The 20,959-nt window shown below is 47.8% G+C and overlaps 1 protein-coding gene across 2 annotated transcripts in view; it reads right to left on the bottom strand.

The window, feature by feature from the left end:
- Positions 1-20,959, bottom strand: part of INO80 (INO80 complex ATPase subunit) — a 545,189-nt gene that overhangs the window by 280,422 nt on the left and 243,808 nt on the right. For both annotated transcript variants that reach the window (XM_086937360.1, XM_086937361.1), the window contains one exon: positions 1,031-1,090. In XM_086937360.1, the coding sequence (XP_086793486.1) occupies positions 1,031-1,090 (60 nt within the window). The remainder of the gene's footprint in view (positions 1-1,030; positions 1,091-20,959) is intronic.

Below are 20,959 nucleotides of genomic sequence, written 5' to 3'. Positions count from 1 at the left end.
AAGCCAGCTGGCATCCCATGTTTATTATCGCTTTCTATTTTCACTGTAGCTTGTGTGTCGATTCACAGTGTCAATTGCGTTAACAGCAAAATCACAGGTTGTACCTCTACCCGAGCACTAGCTCAATCATTAGCTGAGCCTGTTCAGACCGGTCAGTTTGTAAATACGCTCGCTTTCCCTAACTTGAAGCCATAAATCTGACTTGAATATAGAGTTGGCTAGAACACACACTCCTGGCTGAATGGACAGCAATACTCTTGTGGCCACGGAGGGACAAAACGGACATAATTATGAAAAAACAGAATAATCGCCTGCAATTTCTGCACATTTGCTTCATTTCCTAGGCAGGTTGCAGTTTTTGCTTCATATAGCCTGGAAACAGAAACTGAAAGCCTGGCTTTTCACACAATCAGATTAGGTTTTAAATTGGGGGGCAGTAAGTCTCTTAGCGCCAGGACACCCTTCCGAGTAGCTGTGCGCAGTACAAATTGTTATGACAAAGCTTCTAAGGTGGTTGGGGAGTGCTAAGGGACTGTCCTTTAAAAGTGTTTTAAACTGCTATCTGTGCACAGATGGGAGGGCTTTAACACTTTCTACAGCAGTGTACCTCACATTAAACCGGATGTAGTCAATTTAAACGTCTGAGAGTGTTTGCCTTCATTTGGGAAGCTGTGTTTACCAGGCTGAACACATCACTGTAAGGTGCTGACTTACAGCCCAGCGTGACCTCCGCGACCGCTGAACTGACGCTTCAATCAACCGGCTAGATTAAGATTTTGAGCACATCCCAAACTGGGAATCCAGACAAAGTCTCATGGTAGACTAGGATTGATACTGAGTCACATAAATGTGTACTATCTTAATTCAGAGGGCTTGCACATCTTTATTTTGCATTTGCATTTTGCTGAATTACACATCAGCAGCATGAATGCCAATGGAACAGTCAGCATGATGTAGGCTGCTTAAACAGGAGAAACAGAAAAAACCTTTCTATAAAAATAAAAGTTGCAAACAATGAGATGCATCTTACCTGACTCCAGAATTTCCTGATCACTTTTCTATCATGTGGGTTTCCCCAGTAGGGCAGGACCTAAAAAAGAAACAATGTTAAAAAGAAAGGGCCTCTACGGGGCAGCATAACAGCAAAGCATTTTATCCAATGAGGCAGATTCTTTTTCCCTCTGCAATAGTGCACAACAAATCGAATTTAAGAAACGCACATCAAACCTAACACCTTTCCAAATCACCCCTTTTACTATAGCCGTAATCGTAATAGCTGGGTAAAATCACTGCACTCTATCACGTCTGTCTGATCCCCTCAACCTGGAACACATATGAGATTTGCCTTTTAACAGCTATATCGATGTGGTGGGTGAAATGCAGCCTATTAGCCAATGTGTAGGACGCTAGCTCTGTATTTGGTATGCCACTAGGTAGTTATACCTTGCATAGAAGTCCAGGGGTTCCCCAGAAGTGTATCGGGCTCAATGTAAAACCCAAAGTACTCTATTAGTGGTAGCGAGGGCGAGCAGCTTTAGGCCTAACACAGAGGAGTGTAAGACATTTATTGCACACACCAACAACTGACCACCAACAACATTGCGCACCAAAAACTTACACACGACTCAACCAGGAGAGCCACACCAATTTTACTAAAATAAGCTTTCTTTGTGGTTTATATAAAGATCTTAGCAGTAAGGTTTTGACATAAAAAATACTTTTCGCTTTCAAAAGTCGACACAATCCGAATTCTGAACAGTTCAATGTTATCCTATGGAGGAGTACAATAATGCGGTTATACAGTTAAGTACGCAACTTACCGTTCTAGTCTTCGGAACCAACGGTCACCAAGGGGCAAGGGTCGGGTGAGTACCAAAACTGCACCACCACCAGCACATCGGTGGGCGGGTGCAGAGGTCATAATCTGAGTTTGGCCCAATGAATTTTAATTGATGCTGGGGGTGCTCATAGCCACACTGCTTGAAGGGAGGTAAATCGGTTACAGAGGCAAAGCTTTGGGGGTTAGATCAAGCACAGGGGAGGGGGGCACAAAGCATCACCAAAGTCACACAACCAGTGGCACAGGGTTGTGCGGAGGGTGCAAATTCAACGTTGGGCACCCAATGCTCTTCAATAGAGACTTTGCTTTCCACAAACAGACTGCAGGCGTCGAACCGGAGGTTTCAATAGGGAGGCCAACGACAGCAGGGGTAATTAGAGATGTAGGGGGTCTTCAGGGCACCGTCGATTTAGCTCAGCAAGGCCCAGGGGCTTCGAGTGCAGGGGTGCCTTTAGACGCCAGAGTCTTCTTACAGGAGCCGGTCGTGGCCAGGTGGAGCCTCAGGATTCAGGCTGCAGGTTTTTTGTTTGTTTGAGAAGTTCTATATAGCGCTGACCTAACCAGAGGGTATACAGAGCAGAACAAAACATGATACAGTAAAGCGGGAAATCCCATAATAAAAATACCTTATAAATGTCAATGACGAAGAGTTCTAGTTCGGGGTCTTGCTGACGCAGCGTCGGAGAGGAGTGGGGTGTCTACGTCAGCGCTCCGACTGCTCCTATTGGTTCGCTAGGGATCGATCGAGGAACAGGATTTTGAGCTGATTTTTGAATTTAGCAAAGGAGGGAATAGTTCTGATGGGAAGGAGAATAGAGTTCCAGATTTTGGGCGCATTTCCGGCGAAGGACCTGGCCGTGGGTTTTTGTTTTCATGATTACAGCGGGATGAGTAGTAGGGTGTTAGAGTTTCTGAGGTTCTTGGTCTGACCTGCTTTTTTTAGTTTGGCAGCCAGATATTCGGGTTTGCCGGTGTGTAGGGCTTTGTGTGTGAGTCAGGCTGTTCTGAAGTTCGCCCGTATTTCTACGGGGAGCCACTTGAGTTCTCTGAGTGCAGGTGAGATGTGATCAAATTTCTTGATTCCGGTGACCATTCTGGCAACCGCGTTGAGAGTTGTTTTCAGAGGAGCAAGATGTGATTTAGCTATTCCCGAGAGGACTGCATTTCCATAGTCTAATCTTGACAGCACTAATGATTGGGTGGCTTGTTTCAGATCTTTGGGCAGGATGAAAGGTTTTATTTTGTTCAGTAGCTTCAGGTTGAGAAAGGCGCTCTTAGCCAAGTTCTTAATGTGTTTGATCATGTCCAGTTTCGGGTCTAGCGTGATGCTTAGTGATTTAACGGAGTCGGCCAGGGTGAGGTTCACATTGAGCGCATCAATAGCTTTTAGCCAATCGACCATTTGGGGGTTCTCTTCTCTGTTCGATATGAGGAGTAATTCGGTTTTGTCAGGATTCGATTTAAAGTGATTACTTGACAGCCATAGTTGCACTTCCCTCAGTATTCCGTTGAGTCTTTGAATGTCTTTAACCGAGGAGATTTCCATGAAAATCTGAGCATCGTCAGCATACAGGTGGAAGGGAATGTTAGCTTTTTTACACCCATGGTGGTGAGGGGTTCCATGTAAATGTTGAAGAGTTGAGAGGAGAGCACTGACCCTTGAGGAACTCCCCTACCGACTGGGTGAAGGTTGGACTCAAAGTATTTGATTTTGATTCTCTGGGAGCGATTGTGTAAGAATGAGGTGGACCATTTGACCACCTCATCAAGTCTTTCCCTTTCTTGGAGAGCCTTGATGAGAAGTTTGTGATCTACCGTGTCGAATGCTGCTCATTGGTCTAGGAGAATGAGGAGACAGCATTGGTCTGAGTCAAGTGATTTGTGGATATCTTCAATGATGTTGAGGTTTGCGGTTTCTTTGCTGCAGCCTTTCCTAAATCCAGATTGATGGGAGTCAAGGAGGTTGATACTGTCCATGTGTTGAGTTAATTGTTGGAGTACACATCTTTCTAGGATTTTGGATAGAAGAGGAAGGTTAGAGACGGGTCTGAAGTTATTCAAATTGTTTATATCCAGGCCAGGTTTTTCAGCAGTGGGGTGACTTGTCCCACTCTGAGGCAGTCTGGAACGGTTCCGTTTTTTAGGGAGCTGTTTATAATCTTGCACCAGAGTGGGGCTAAGGAGAGTTTCAGCTTTCAGGTGTCTTTGTAAAATCCAGGAAGGGTCAGCTAATGTGGACTTGAGATCAGGATCACTGAGGAGCATGCTCAGGGTCGGTGGGCCACCTGGACACGGGCTGTAGGTTTGGGGGGATGAGTGGTCATGACTCTAGGTTCCAGCTGGCACTGGTGTCCTTGCTGTTGGATTCTTGGCAACAGAACCGCTGACCTCGGGTGTTCTGGTCTTTGTCAAAGTTCAGGCACTCTTCCTCGGGTTTCTTTAAGTCGCTGGCAGCAGGACAGGTGTCACCTTCTCGCGGGTCTTTGAAGCTGCAGATAGGACGCTAGGGCTGAAGAGCAAGTCAGTAGTCTTCTTCAGGCTTCGCTGCACAGCGTCTTCATCCTTCGTAGGGCACAGGTAACTAGTTTCAAGGTCTGGGAGAACCTCCTAAATACTAGATTTGGGGGGCTTAACAGGTAGGGCCAATGATCACCTCACCTGGGGTGACTACACCCTCTATTATGCCACCCTCCTGTGAGAGGAGGCATAGTCTTAGCTCTGATTGGAAGAGTCCCCTCATGTTCAAGATAAAGGGGGCTGAAAAGTGTGCTTAACTTCTACTCCGCCACCTGAGGGGTGGAGTTGGCAAAGGTGGGCTCACATCCTAGACCGGGTCTGGTGGCTTAGTGGACTAATGCATCCACTGCAGGGGCCTGTGTTCGACCTCATGGTTACAGTTTCAAATCCTGGCGGGTCCACTCAGCCTTTCATCCATTTGAGGTCAATAAAATGAGTACCATTGAGTTGGGTAACAATATACATCTGTTATTTCAGCGCCAAGATGCCCCGTTGCTGGGGTTAACGTGCACTTTACAAATACACGTTATGTTATGTGAGACTTTCTAAGTTTTCCCGCCTGTTTCTCTGCCCAAAGTGGGCGTGTAAACCTGGAGCTGCCATCTGCTGCTAGCAGCACAGGCTGGGGATCGCATTACAAAGGCGACAGGACTTTGAAGCTTCCCTTTTGAGCACTGTGCCCATCCTGGGGGAGAAGGTGTGACACCTCTGCCCAGGATGTGCATTGTTTCTTGTCCCAGAGAGTAGAAGCTCTCTACCCAGGGGTCCAGAAACATGTGTGTGAGAGGCAGGCTGCCTAAAGCCAGTCAGTGACCATACCAGGGTCGGAAGGTTTTCAGGGGGCACCTCTGAGGTGCCCTCTGAGTACATTGTTTAATAAATCTCACACTGGCATCAGTGGGGATTTATTACAAGGAGCGGTTTGGTATCAAACATTCCTAGTTTCAGGGAAGCCGCCATGGTGCTGGGGAAGTTGAGTTGTCGAGTTTCCCACCCAGGTATTCCTTAAAGCTTCCCTGACACTTACAATATTAAAGAATTGGATGAAGTATTGTATGGGCATATCTACCCCTGCAGATATGCCCTCACCTGTGGTATAGTGCACCCTGTCTTAGGGCTGTAAGGCCTGCTAGAGGAGTGACTTACCTATACCTTCAGGCAGTGCTGGCTGGCATGGCACCCAGGCAGGGTCTCATGTCAACTGTCGTTTTTCACCTCACAGGGGCATGCAAGCGGCAAGGGCAGTGGCATGGTTCAAGTGACCCTCTTCAGCTTCCAGTCTCTCAATGCCCAGGGTGCCACTAAACTAGGGACCTAAAGGGGGTAGCAATTGTGGATATGTTTTAGGGAAGAAGCACTGGCACAGGGTACCTGGTTGGGAGGGACCCTGTGCACAACAATCAAAACCACATCAAATGCCAGGCAAAAAGGGGGGCCCAACCATGTCAAAAGAGGCACTTTCTCACACAACGTTAAACAGAGATTTGGCACTTGCAATAAGCAAAGGAGTTTAGTCGGGTATATTAGTGAAACACAGCCACTCTTGTAATGGCAAAGGGGATGACTAATGAAAGGAGGAGAAACTTGGTCTTATGTGAATTAAACTTGCGATGGTGTGTTGTTAGCCAAGACTGAATTTTATACAACATTGAAGCACAATTGGAAACTTCATCGGAGTGCGAAACTTTCAAGGAAAGCTTGGTGTTGTCCGCATATTGGTGGTATGATATGCAGAGTCTTTTATCAGGGCCCCGGTGGTTTAAGATACAGATTGAATATGGTGGGAGCCAACACAGACCTATGAGGGAAGTCATGAGCTACAGGGTGACAGTGCATGGCCCACTTTCACCAATTGAGAGAGGTTTTCCGGGTAATGTTTGAATCATTCAAGAACGGTCCCCTACACCCTTCCATCCTCACCCCCATGATTGATTGGTATTGAAAGCAGTCAAACTGCAGAGAAAATAGAGGTGGCACGAGTCTCCATTATCCATGATTTACCGTGCATCATCAGTAATTTGTAAATTTGTAATAGGACTGTTTCCCTAGTCCAACCATTCCTGAACTCATAAAATAGATTGCTGTTATTTATGAATTGGTTTATTTGCATGTTGACACAGTTTTCAAGGATTTTAAAAAATAAATGGGAGACCTGAGAAAGGACCTGACAAAAGACAGTAGTTGTTGAGGCCCTCTGGATTGTCAAATGTTTTTTATAGAAGTAGAAATACCTGCCCTATTTTCAAAGCAGCTTCCAAGAATCCCTTAGTGGACTAGCAAAAGTGATACTTCTTGTCCTTTAAGTAACCAGATTTTTGGTTTGTTTATTATGTTGGATAATTACTTTAGTTAATTGCAGTGGTTTGTTATTTCAACATGTTATTTATATTAATTTACAGGTATTTCTGAACAAACTATGGCACCCCCCTCCTATGTTTCTTCCTACTACTGGGGAACCACTTGTTCCTTGAAAAAAATGTAAAATATTTTTAAGCAACGTTTTAACTACTGGAGATAGATATGGTCCAGTGACATAACTACTACATCAATCTGGTTATGAAAGTAGAAGATTTTATGTGGACCTACCGGAAATGTACCTGGGTGTACAGGATGGGCAGCCTAACCCAATTTATGATATGTCTCTACAAATGCTGGGAAAACACTTTACTCTTTAAGCTAACATGGTATTCAAATGACTACAAAAAGAGGGAATAAAGGAATTATAAGCAACATGGCCTACGAGACCAGATAGATGTATGAACAGTATGATAATAAATGAAAAGTTACTAACAAAAGATCCAACCTTAACCCCTTCGATGCTCATGACGGAACGGTTCCGTCATGAGCATCGGTTGAGCTGTGCTCATGACGGAACGGTTCCGTCATGACTGATGTGGTTCTCCCAGACATATAAGATCCATTATGATGTTGAGAGCTAGGAATGCAGATTTAGAGGGACTGTGGGGAAAGTGACCTCATTGTAGAACAAAAAAGAATATGCAAAAGCCAAATTAATGAATGACATGCAAAACCATTCAAGAGAGTCTAATTGGTAAACACAGAGGAAGATGAAGATGACAAGACGTGAAATACGAGACAGAGACATTTGTGAGTAGCTAGAAAAACTGCACTGCAAAATCGAGGTAGGAGGCACAAAGTTAAGGACGCTGGCTGGCTCAGGATTCACTACACCTTATTGTCAAGAAATATGTATGGAGGAAAATTGAGAAGGAAAATAACTGACTTAAGAACTGTAGGGTATGAAGGAAAAAGTGAGATAGCAGGAATTAAGTGGATGAAGATGAAGTGCAAAAGGGAATGGGTGTTTGGTAGTGTAGCTAGAAATAGTTAGGATGTGCAGGGTTGGTGTAGGAAAGTAGGATCTGCATTTCTGGTTACCCCCACTTTTTGTTTGGTGCTAAGCTGTATTTAACTAGTCTGACTGGGATCCTGCTGATCAGGACCACAGTCTATCTGCTTTCTCCCTAAACTGTTTTGTTCAGTACTTAGGTACACCCCAGATTCGATACTGGGGTACCCTTATCGGTACCTCAGAGGGTTCCCATGGGCTAAAGCGTGTATAATACAGCCCATGAGAGACATTTCAAAATGGAACTACAGGCCTGACTTGCAGCCTGTGTAAGCTGGTGCTAGCACCACTTACTAAAGATATAGGGCCCGATGTAGGTAAATCTCATTTACAGACTCTAGAATACCGAATTTTACCGATTCGGTATTCTAGATTCGGTAAATGAGATGTAGGGAAAAGACCGGTAATTGTTACCGAATCGGTATGATTCGCTAATTACCAAACCGGCATTTACTGATTCGGTAATTGCCATTGATTCCTATGAGCCTTGAGGCCCATAGGAATCAATGTGAATTACCGAATCGGTAAATACCGATTCTGTAAAATTACCGAATTGTCAAGGGGGACAGGGTGTAAATTTGACACCCTGTAGCACCCCTGATTCTGGCTTGTGTGTCATGTGACACACATACATGCCCTCAGGGCATGTATGTGTGCCACAGGCGTACATGCACAGATGTGCATGTACACTGGAATTCGTTATTTACCACAAAATATTATTTTGTGGTAAATAACGAATTCTTAAGGGCCTGTGGCACTGTTTTCAGTGCCACCTACATCTAGATTTACAGAATCGGTAAATTTACCGATTCGGTATTTTACCGATTCGGTAAATTTACCGAATCGTTAAATTTACTGATTCTGTAAAATTGAAGCCCCCTACATCTAAAACTCCAAATACCGGTCGTAACGGCCGAAATCGGCCGTTACCGACCGGTATTTGGCCACCTACATCTGGCCCATAGTTCCGTTATCTAGGGTTACTGCACTTAAAACCTATAAGTCACCCCTATAGCAGGCCTTTGCAATCTTGAAAGCAGGGCACCCCTGCAGCCTACTGAGTCCATTCTCCCGGATTGTCGGTGAAGCAGCCACATACTATATAGAGGGGCACCGTGAAATTACGCAATGACCATCTCAAATACGGCTGCAACAAATCCTATCATGTTTGGTATCAAACATGTTGGAATCATACCCCCACACCATAGACAGTGTGGGCAGTATGATTCCAAGCACTGGAAGAGCCCTCAGTTAGCTCAGTGTTCCCGATGCCAACCTTCTAGACCCGGACAGCACAAAATGGTTGCTGCCGGCCAGAGACATATTTCTGCCCTCCTGCTGCTGAGCCAAGCTTGAGCAGGGGAAGGGAGAATAATAGGCATCCTGTCACAGGGAGGTGTGACCACCTCCCAGACCGGATTTAGTGTATTGGGACCGGGTGGGTCCGCTTGCCAGCGCCAGAAAACCTGCATGAGGGGCACATTTGGTGTCCCTGTGCATAGTCCAGTTCAAACCAGTCCTGGAAGCCGTCAGCTCCAGCTCTGGCACGAAACTGGACAAAGGACATGGGAGCAACCTCCCCCCTGTTCAGACCCTTCCCCTGGGAGGGTCCCCTGAATCATCCCAACCCTTTCCCTAGGGTACTTAAGGGCTTACCTAGGTGTAAGTCCCTAGATTCGTCGTGGGATAAGATTCAGATCAGACACCACTTCTACTTCTTCTGTCTGGGCACTCTGCACTTCGCTGGACTTCGTTTGGGCCTTCCAGTCTGCTAGATCGCCTGAGCATCATACAGGTACCTTTCAAGGCCTGTGAAGCATCAAAGATAATTGAAGAAATCTCCCTTGGAGTAAAGGAGTCACTCCCCTGCATTCGCAGGCACCGCAACGAAGTCAACCGGTCTGCAGATCCTGAGCTCCACCGGACTGCCTGGGGCCTGCAACACAGCTCCCAGGGCATGCCTTACCCTCTCAACAAGTTTGAGGCAAGTATCCCTCGTGGAGGTTGCAATAACTGAACCCATGTGCACTGAGACCAACTTGCAGTTGCAAAGGCTTGTTGGTTTTTTCCAACAAGATCTTCAGGCTCCAAGTAGCCCCAACCTTGAGCACTTCCGGTGACCAGAATCTGTGTGCATCGTGGCCTACATCTTTTGGTGAGCTGCTTGAGAACCTCGCAAGACTCCAGTGCCTCCGGCCTGTGGGTCCACTTGAGGGTGATCCTGGTTCTTTTCTGCTCCCCTGATTGTTCAGGACCTGCCATGACTACCCTGTCTTTGTTAAGTCCCCTGGACCTTGCTGGCCCAGACGTTACTCCTTCTTTGATTCCTACGTGACTTGCCTTTGCCAAGGCTTGTTGGTGCTCCCGGCGGACACCGACCCCTCAGCACTCGACATCCATTGTGGGACAGCTCTTGCACAGCTCCTGGTCCTACTCATCATCGCCTGGTCTTCATAGCTGAAGAGTCAAGGTCTTCGTCATCCATCCTGCAACACCAACATCGGAGGGCATTCACCTTCCAAGTCTCCTGGCCACCCCTGAGTGACACAGGCTCTGTCCCCTTTGCTTGCAGGTACCTCTCATCTAGAATCTATCTTTGGATTCCACTGGACACTTTCTCCTTCTTCAACAACAGCACTTTCCTCCACTGTGTTCGATGGCGGTTTCCAACCCCACTTCACACATAGGCACCCAGCTTCCCTGGTGTAGGTAACTTGGGTACTAGGGTATCCACAGGTAGGGTGGCTCTCCAACCTTCTGTCTTCGACTGGGTTTCATCAAGGTCCACTTGGAAGGGTCCTTAATTTTTAAAACCGCGACTTACAAGTAGAGTTGTACGGAGCAGGCAGTCGTGTTCCCACACTGCAAACGCTCTACGTGGGGTCCGCAGCACTTCTACGTCCTCTCAACATTGTCCTGACCCAAGTCGTGGTTCTTATGCCACTTTCTTAGTATATGGTTTGCTCCCCCCCCCGGTGCTGTGAGAAAGTGCCATCTTTTTTGCATTGGTATGCCCCCACTTTTTGCTGAGTTGCTGATGATGTACTTTGACTGAGTGTGCCCTGGGCTCCTGCCAACAGGTGCCCAGGGCCTGTGTTCCTTCCCTAATACTGTGTTGAAACTAAAACCCAATTTGTATCTCTGGCCACCTGTCAGTCCCTAGTAAATGGTACCCTAGGCAGCCTGGGCATGGTGTCCAGAGAAGACCCCTAAGGGCTGCAGCACTTGTTGTGCCACCCTTAGGGGCGCTGTGTCGTGACACCCACATACTGCCATGTAGTCTGAGTGTCTAGGTGCAGAACTAAACAAAGAGTCGACATGGCACACATCCCTGTGTGCCATGCCCACAAGCTCACTGCCCTGGCATCCATCAGTCACCCCTCTAGCTGGGTGCCCTATGCCAGTGGTGTGGGCAGAGGTGCATGAGCCCTGTGCCCCTACAATGCCCAGGGCCATCACTGTAAGTGCAGTGCTGCCGTTAAGAATATATGGTGCTGGGAGGTTGTCATTACGAACTCCACAGCACCATGATGGCTTCACCGAAGACTAAGAAGTTTGATATCAACCTTCTCAGCAAACGAAATCTGCACTGATGCCAGTGTGGGATTTAATGCAAAATGCACCAGAGGGCATCTTAGAGATGCCCCCTGAAACCTAACCTACAATCCACGTTTGGTCTGAGAGGCTGCCTAGGCTTCCACATAGCAGACATGTTGCTGGACCCCTGGGTGGAGAGCCCCCCGCTCTCCTGGGCCAGCAACGATGCACATCCTGGGCGAGGTGCTAGGCCTCCTCCCCCAGGATGGGCAGGGGGAAGCTTCAAAGGCATGCAGCCTTTGTGAGCTTCTCCAGACCACTTGCTGTACTCAGCAACTGGCCCCCACCAGTTCTGACCCCCACTCTGGCAGGAAGACTGGCGGGAAACCCTACGTCAGGAACGGGGGTGTGCCAGCCTGTGCCAATCCCACCCCTCAGGTGGGAGAGGCGAGGTGAAGCACGGCTCTGGGCTCCGGCCATCTTGAAGATGGGAGCACTGCCCAATCACAGCTAGGCTCCTGCCCCCCTCCCACAGGAGAGGAGCATACTAGGGGGTGTACCCACCCCAGGACAGGGACCTATTGGTCCATGCCCTTGCCCTACCTGTAAACGCCCCTAAAGTTACTATTTAGGGGCACCATGAACCTTCCTTCCTCAGATCCAGTTTTGAAAAACAAGAAGAACAAGAAGAAGGATGAACTGCCGTGCAGCTGCTAACAAACGGATGACGACAACTGACTTGGCCCCAGGCCTAATGGCCAGTTGATCCTTGAACCTGCTTCTGCTTAATCCCTGCGTTTCCTGCGGACAGCAACCTAAAGCACCCCGGAGGACCTGCCTGCCTTGACTTTCTTAGAGACTGGGACTCCCATGAGCAGAGGCTCTGCTCCAATAACAACACCCCTGGTGCCAGCTAAGAGCCACAAACCCAGCCCACTCTGCACCCTCCGAGCCCGGCTGTGCCCGAGTGAACCAAGACCCTGAGGACGTTCCCCAGGCGACTGGGACTCGAAGTCCAGTGCCCAAAGACCCTCCTCGGCAACCCAGACGACGCCTGCAGCCTCAGAACCAGGGACCCCTTCAACCACGACCAGCTGAGGGTAAGATTTCCCGATGCCAAAAGACACCCATGTACCCGGCACCACACGATCCCCTGTGCCTTCCTTTGGGGTACCTACCTCTTCTCCATGATCCCAACTTACCTCTCAAAGTGGTGGTCACACCTGTAGAATCTCCGTCCCCGAGCCTGTAGCCTTTGTTCACCTTTTAACTTTCCCGTTGGATAACTTTGAGCGCCCAACGGCTCAAAAGCACCCTGCACCCAGCCGCCTGAGTACTGCTGGAAGTACAACTACTACCCTACTCTACTTCCCCACTTGCCCTGAGTAATTGACCATGAGCTTAGCTCCCACTGCCGCTTGGTCTGCTTGCCTGCAGCCGCCAACCATGGGCCCCCTACCCTCCATTGGATTGCATTGGGCCTACTCACTCTGCACCCGGCTGCCCCTGTGCCGCTGAGGGTGTTACTACTGTACCTTTTCGACCCTGGGAGACCCCTGAGTCTATGCCCAGAACCATACCTTCACCAGTCGAGTACTCTGCTGAAAGCCGATAACTCACTTTCCTTCCATAGGATAACATTGACTGGTTTGACTCGAAAAATCTTCTAAGTGTGAAGTTTTGAAACTTTAAAATATTCATCTAAAATCAGCCGAATAACGAATTCCGAATTATTCATCTGTGATCAGGAGAGAAGCCAGTACTGAACCACAAAAGTAATTATAACTGTACTTACCAGTAACCTGCATTTTCTTCCATAGGAAACCATTGACTATTTTTCTTAGAAATTTCTTCTGCCTATTTTTGCAAACTACAAATATTCCTTAAAAATCGTACCAACTGCTAAAACGTAATTACATACCTGCCTTAGGTAGAGATCCCAGTGCAGAACCTAGGAGTCCAGTACTGGATTACAAAAGTAACGAGAACCTACTTTACCTGTGACTTCAATTTCCTTCCATATCATAACATTGCTAGTTTTTCACGGAAAAGTTTCCAAGTGTCAACTTTGAAAATACATTTATATTCTTTAAAAATCACAACTGTAATCAAAACGCTTTTACTTAACTGTTTACAGTTTAGGTCCCGGGACTGAATCCAGGATCCAGTCCTGTGGTTAGAAAAGTAATCCTTAAAGTAATCAGCTGCATTTATGTAGAAAAACCCATTGAGCACAATGTTAACTTGTGTTTAGAATTGTGTTGCCTATTGCAACCAATGTAACTATTGTGCTTACAAAGTTTATTGCCTTTCTGCAAAGTAACTACCTAAAGTCACTCATATTGAGAAAAGTATATTTTGATACCTGTTGGTTCTAAAAATAAAACAACTATATCTTTTGATATAAAAACAATTGGCCTGGAGTTCAGTTCTTGAGTGTGTGGAACTTTTTGCTGACTGAGTGGGTACAACAAATGCTTTACACTGTCCTCTGATACTGCCTTACTGCTCGACCAAGCTACCACTTTAGAGAGTAAGGTCAGATCTGACTTTAACCTCTGTTATACCTCTGGAGATTGGGGACTCTATACACACTGTACTGTACTTAGGTCCAGTTTATATAGAGCCACTTTCTTACAGGTGCCACTATGCATTTCATGCTATTTACTGTGCTTCTTTGCTGAAGTATTTTGTGTATATTTCCAGGTAGGAGATATTTCTATGTGTTAGAGAATATTATATAATAAATACATTTTCACTTAATCTATACTATAAGATTGCATTCTGGTAAAACAAGCTGCTTTACACTCCTAGACTAGGCCTGAAGGCTGCTCTCCACAGCTACCGCTTAGAGAAGGTTGTCTAAGATCTCTTAAAACACCATAAGGGTTGTCTGGACTGGTGCAAGATAAAAGTGATTACAAGCACCAAGAGCGTAAATAGTAGATATAGTTCTACTATAGTGCTAAAACAGTGTATATATGCAGTCATATAAAACAAGTCAGTAATCGAGCGTACTCCTACTATGCAAACCCTACTCTAAGTGTACCTAGTGTGTGTGTACGTGTAGAGCCAATAATCCCCCCAAGACACTATCCAACCCCATTACCTGATGGGAGAGAATGAAGGACCCTGTCTTAGTCACAAACTGGACACCCCTCATGAGATGTCAGACAGCCACGTGATCGATTCTCATCTTGCAAGGACCCTCGGTATCAGCTGAAGTGTGTCCTCTACTAATCTATTGGGATGCTCATCTCTTATAATAGAAAGCAGCCTTGCGATGTGGATATAGATTAGTGATGTTATAGCTATGTAGATATCCCTGTCACCCCGTGGATGAAGATAGAGATGACATTTGTACATAGTGTCAAAAAGACCTTGTAAATGATGTTCAGGGCATTGTGATAATGTTGTGTAACGAATATGCTACTTACCAGTATGCATCTGTTCTTGGCATGTAGGGCTGCTGACATTTATATCTGTGCATAGATCGCTGCCTAGTGTTGGGTCCGGATGATTGCACATTGTTGTCCTGGAAGAGTCTTCGAAGTATCACGAGATAGGTGGCTCCTCCCCTGGACTACAGTGCGCATGGGCATCGACTCCATCCCCAGATTGTCTTAAGCCATTGTGGCCAAGATGGAGTGAAACTCAGTGAATGATGACCATGCTATATGTGAATACTGCAGCTGCTACAGGCGCCGGGGAGGAGGGCGGGCGATATGAATGTCAGCAGCCCTACATGCCAAGAACAGATACATACTGGTAAGTAGCATATTCGGTTTGAGGCATGTGGGCTGCTGAATTCATATCTGTGCATAGAATACATAGCAGTCCCTCCATTAGCGGCGGCCGCCCGTGCCAGCTGCAGCAGTTTGGAAAAGTGTTTTGAGAACAGCCTGCCCTACAGCTGCCTGCTGTTTGGAGTGCACATCAACACAATAATGCTTAGTAAATGTGTGTGTGGTAGACCATGTGGCTGCTCTACATATGTCTTCCAAAGGAATGTTTCCAAGGAATGCCATAGAGGCCCCCAACTTTCTGGTTGAGTGGGCTCTTAGTGGAATGGTAAGAGTACGTTTTGCTTTCAGATAGCAGATCTGGATACATTTAACGATCCACCTAGCAATACCAGCCTTGGAAATAGGGTTACCTTTGTGGTGTGGTGCAAAGGCGACAAAGAGTTGCTTAGTTTTCCTAAAATCCTTGGTCCTATCGATGTAATACATTAGGGCCCTTTTAACGTCAAGGGTATGGAGCATCCGCTCCGCCAGTGACTCAGGATTTTGAAAGAAAACAGGTAATTCGATTGTTTGGTTGATATGAAATTGAGACACAACCTTGGGTAGAAACTTAGGGTTAGTGCGAAGCACTACCCTGTTGGAATGAATTTGAATAAATGGCTCTTGGATAGTGAGGGCTTGCAATTCACTAACCCTCCTCAGCGATGTAATTGCTATGAGGAAAGCCACTTTCCACGTCAAGAACTGAATCTCGCAGGAATGCAGTGGTTCAAATGGAGGACCCATCAGCCTGGTAAGGACCACATTGAGGTTCCACTAAGGAGCTGGTGTAGTCCGTGGCGGAATGACTCGTTTGAGCCCTTCCAGAAAAGCCTTAATGGCAGGCACCCTGAAGAGGGAGAGGTGCTGCCTATTTTGGAGATAAGCGGCCATTGCAGACAGATGAATGCGAATGGAAGCATAGGCCAGATTACACTTGTATAGATGGAAAAGGTAACAGATGATGTTCTGAATGGAAGCATCCAGCGGGTTAATGTGGTGCTCCGCACAATAAATGACAAACTGCTTCCATTTTGCCGCATAGCATGCTCTGGTGGTGGGCTTTCTTGCCTCCAGAATGATGTCCATACAGTCGGAATGTAAGTGTAGGTAGCCAAATTCTAGGACTTCAGGAGCCAGATCGCCAGGTTGAGCTGTTGCGGATCTGGATGCTGAATGTCGCCATGGCTCTGCGTCAGAAGGCTGGGTGTGAGATGAAGCCTTTGATGCGGTACCACGGACAGTTCTAGAAACGTGGTGTACCATGGTTGGCGAGCCCACGTTGGAGCAACCAGGATGAGAGTCATCGAGTGCTGCCTGAGCTTGCGTGCAACCAGCGGTATCAGAGGTGCTGGGGGAAAAGCGTACGCAAATTTGCCTGACCAGTTCATCCATATCGCATTGCCCTGCGACTGTGGGTGTGGGAACCTGGCGGCGAAGCTTTGGCATTTTGCGTTCTCCCTTGTGGCGAAGAGGTCGATCTCTGGATGACCCCACCTTCGGAAGTACGGTTGGAGAACTGATGGATGTATCTCCCACAGGTCCGCCATCTGATTGTCCTTGCCGGGGAGGTGCTCTGCCATGAGGAAGATGTTCCTCTGAATGGCCCACTTCCACATGCTCTGAGCCAGATGAGACAGCTGCGGAAAGTGTGTTCCTCCCTGCTTTTGAATGTAGTACATTGCCGTCATGTTGTCCGTCCGGATCAACACGACTTGTTGCACAGATGTACTTTGAAGGCTTTTAGTGCCATGAAGATTGCCATCAGTTCCAGAACATTGATGTGCATCTTCCCTAGTTGATGCGTCCATAGTCCCTGCACAGTGTACTGGAGTACATGCGCTCCCCATCCCTGGAGAGAAGCGTCCGTCGTCAGGATGATCTGTGGCACAGGCTCCTGGAACGGTCGGCCCTTGCAAAGGTTTCGTGGATTCCACCAATGCAGAGAGTTGTATGCCCGACCGCTCACCAACACTAGGTCTTTCAACTGCCCGTGAGCCTGAGTCCACTGACGTGCTAAGCACTCCTGAAGCGGACGCATATGTAGTCTCACGTGCGGGACAATGGAGATGCAGGAGGCCATCATGCCTATCAACTGCATGAACACTCTTGCTGGAAGCAAGTGTTGAGGTCTGAATTTTTGGATCAGCGATTGAATGCTGCTGACTCTCACTGAATTCGGCTGTGCTGTGGCCGCCAGAGTGTCTATGGTCGCACCCAGATACTGCCGTATGTGGGCGGGCTGGAGGTGGGATTTTGGGTAATTCAGTGAGAATCCCAGATCGTGCAGGAGGTGAATGGTGTGGGACACGTGGGCGGCACACTGCTGGGCTGACTTCGCTTGGATGAGCCAGTCGACTAGATAGGGGTAGACGTGGATGTTTTGTCACCTTAGATGTGCCGCCACCGTCGCCAGGCACTTCGTGAACACCCTGGGTGCCGTGGGGACACCGAAAGGCAAAACCCTGAATTGGTAGTGCTGGTTTTGTATGGTGAACCTGAGGTATTTCCTGTGTGAAGGATGTAGTGGAATGTGCAAGTACGCATCCTTTAAGTCTAAAGGTGCGAGAAAGTCCCCCTGCTGGAGCAGCGGGAGCACTTGCTGCAGGGTCAGCATATGGAAGTGCTCCGACAGGATGTAGAAGTTGACGGGCCTGAGATCCAGGATGGGCCTGAGGGACCCGTCCTTCTTTGGAATCAGGAAGTACAGGGAGTAAACTCCTGTGCCTCTTTCCTGCATAGGCACGAGCTCTATTGCCCCTTTTTGCAGCATGACGTTGACCTCCTGCTGCAATAAGTGCAAGTGCTCGTCCGACATAGGACGGTGCCTTGGGGGTATGTTGGGTGGAGTGGATGTTAACTCCAGACAATAACCAAATTGGATACGTTTTCTGACCCACCTGTCCGTGGTGATGGACTTCCACACGGGCAGGAACTGCTGGAGTCTCCCCCCGACCGGTGTTATGTGGTCGGGGTAGTGACAAGGCGTCACTGTTTGCTGGCGGTAGAGGACCTGGAGCTGTTGTTGCCACGTCCTCTGCCTTTGGCGCTGTTGCCACGATATCCACCTCGACTCTTGTTGGTATAAGAAGTCTGGGTGTTGCCCTTGTAGAATTGCGCGGACTGTGAAAGCTGACCCAGTGAGGTGCCTCTGGTATTGGAGCGACGAAAGGACCCACCCTGAAACTGCTGGGACTGCAAGGCACCCATGGATTTTGCAGTGTATTGTCAGTGTCCTTCTTCATTTTCTCAAGGGTGGTGTCAACCTCCGGGCCAAACAGGTGATCTTTGGACCCTGCAGTCTCGGCCAATTACAGACCAATTGCGGGTCTTCCTTTCCCGGCAAAAGTCTGTGAAGCTTTAATGAACCATCAACTTTCTGAGTTCGTCGACTCTCATAATCTTTTAGACGATACTCAGTTTGGGTTCAGAAAGGGCCATGGGACTGAGACTGCACTTATAAAAGCATCTGATGAAATTAGATCCATCATGGACCAAGGAGGAGCAGCAGTCCTTATACTTTTGGACCTGTCCGCGGCCTTCGACACGGTCGATCATGCAATCTTGATCGACCGTGTCACAGCCCTAGGGATTGTCGACGTGGCAAGAGACCTTATTTCATCTTTTTTGAACAATCGCACGCAGACAGTGAGGTTGGGCAATTTTTACTCTCCTGTCTTCGCAATCCCATGTGGGGTCCCCCAGGGCTCCTCGCTAAGTCCGACGCTGTTTAATATCTATGTAGCGGACTTAGCGAGGGTAATAAAAACTCATGGGTTGCGTCTGACGTCTTACGCAGACGACACCCAATTAGTCCTGGCAGTGCACAAAGATGGTCCAGTTGTGGCAGCAAAATTTCAAGAAGCAATGCTGGTCGTTTGCGCTTGGATGTCAACAAATTGTCTGAAACTTAATTCAGATAAGACCGAGGTCATGACCTTTGGCAGCCTATCCCCGGAATGGTCACCCATATGGTGGCCCAGCCAGATGGGTCCCCCGCCTGTTCCAGTTACCAAGGTCAGAAACTTGGGAGTCATTTTTGATAGTAAACTGGTTTTCAATCATCATGTAAACAAGGTAGTATCATCTGCCTTTTATGTCCTGAAGAAAATAAGGAAACTCATGCCCTATCTCCCAGTATCAGCAGGGAAAACCCTCATTACAACTCTGGTATTCTCGAAGATGGACTATGGGAATGCCCTCTTTCTGAATACTCAAAAACAAGTCCTAATGAAACTTCAGTCTATACAGAATGCGGCAGCCAGAATTCTGCTTGGTATCCCCCGACGCCATCCGACAACCACAGCAATTCGACAGCTTCATTGGCTAAAAGTGGAAAACCGCATCAAATTTAAGGCATTATGTATTGCCTACAAAGCCATACATAATACAGGACCCAGGTTTCTGAGAGAGGCCTTTAAACTGTACACCCCAAAAAGACAGCTCAGATCTGCAAATATATGCATGCTCCCAGTCCCTCGAACTAAAACAGTGACCTGGGGAGATAGGCGCTTCATGGTAGCTACACCCAAGCTATGGAACACCATCCCTCTCATCATTAAAACCGCCCCTAACTTGGTAGGTTTCCGTAAGCTCCTTAAAACATGGTTATTCGACCAGTAAGCCGGTGTGTATCTGGTCCTTATCTGATTAATCTCATGCGCCGAGACACCCAAGGGTAATTGTTGCGCAATAAAAATCTCAAATAAATAAAATCTGGGTTGACCGTTTGGTTCAAGATGGTGGTTTGGATGTCTGGCTTGAAACCAGAGATTCTGAGCCAGGCATGTCTCCGAAGCATAACACTGGTGTTAATGGCTCGCGCAGCGGTGTCAGCTGCGTCCAGAGCGCACTTAATGGAAGCGTTGGAGATCAGCTTCCCCTCTTGGATTAGCATCTCAGCCCCTTCTTTGTATTGATCAGGCAGGTGTTGCAAAAGGGTCTCTATGGTATCGTAGTGCGCCCTGTCATAACGCGCCAGAAGTGCTTGTGTGTTTGAGATGCGCCATATGTTGGCTTCCTGAGCTGCTACCCTCTTCCCTGAAGCCTCAAAGACCTTGTATTCTTTGTCTGGGGGAGGAGCATCACCCGTAGTCTGAGAATTCCCCCTCTTGCGGGCATTCGAGACGACCAGGGAGTCCAGAGGCAACTGTCCTTTAATGTAAGTTGGATCAGTAGGCGCCGCTTTGTATTTTTTGTCAATCCTTGGGTTGATGACTCTCGCCCTGGTAGGTTCTTTGAAGACCTCAGCAGCATGCTTCAAAACTCCTTTAAGCATTGGCAGAGTTTTTACAGTCTTTTCAGACACAGAAAAGGTGTCAAAGAGGAAATCCACATCCACAGGGTCAGCATGCAGTTGGACATTGTGATTGGCAGCGGCCCGTTCAATGAGGGCATTGAAAGCAGCAGAGTCCTCAGTAGGTGAAGTCTTAGCAGAGAAGAGTTGAGGGTCTTGTCCTGAATGAGGTTCCCCAGGGTCACCACCAGCTGACCAGGGCCCAGTTGTATCTTCTGGGTCTGTGTAGACCGGATAGCTATATTCATCCTCCTCATCGCCCTCACCAGCGTCCACATCGGAGTAAGTGGGCGAGACCTCATGAACTGGTGGTGAAAGGGGCTCCACCAAGGCTGGAGTACCAGCAGAGTCCATTTTCTTTTTGAGGGGGATTTTGTAAGACTCCAATTGAGGTTCTGGGGTGATTTTCCTCTTCAGAAGGGAAAGCCTGCCCGTTTCGGCGTTGATGAAATGTTCTTGACGCCCCTCCTCCGAGGGTTGTCGAGGCCGCGGGCCGTGGACCACCAACGCCGCCTTCGGCGTCGAAGAGACCTTCTCAGGCACGCCGGCCCCCGGCCTAGGAGCGAAAGCCTTCGGCGCCGTCTTAGGCGGCAAGGTAAAGAGGATCGGCGTGG

Source organism: Lissotriton vulgaris, chromosome 9, assembly GCF_964263255.1.
Source record: "Lissotriton vulgaris chromosome 9, aLisVul1.2, whole genome shotgun sequence".
In the NCBI taxonomy this organism is placed as follows: domain Eukaryota; kingdom Metazoa; phylum Chordata; class Amphibia; order Caudata; family Salamandridae; genus Lissotriton; species Lissotriton vulgaris.
The sequence above is the reverse complement of the archived record's forward strand: the minus strand, read 5'-3'. Positions and strand labels throughout refer to the sequence as shown.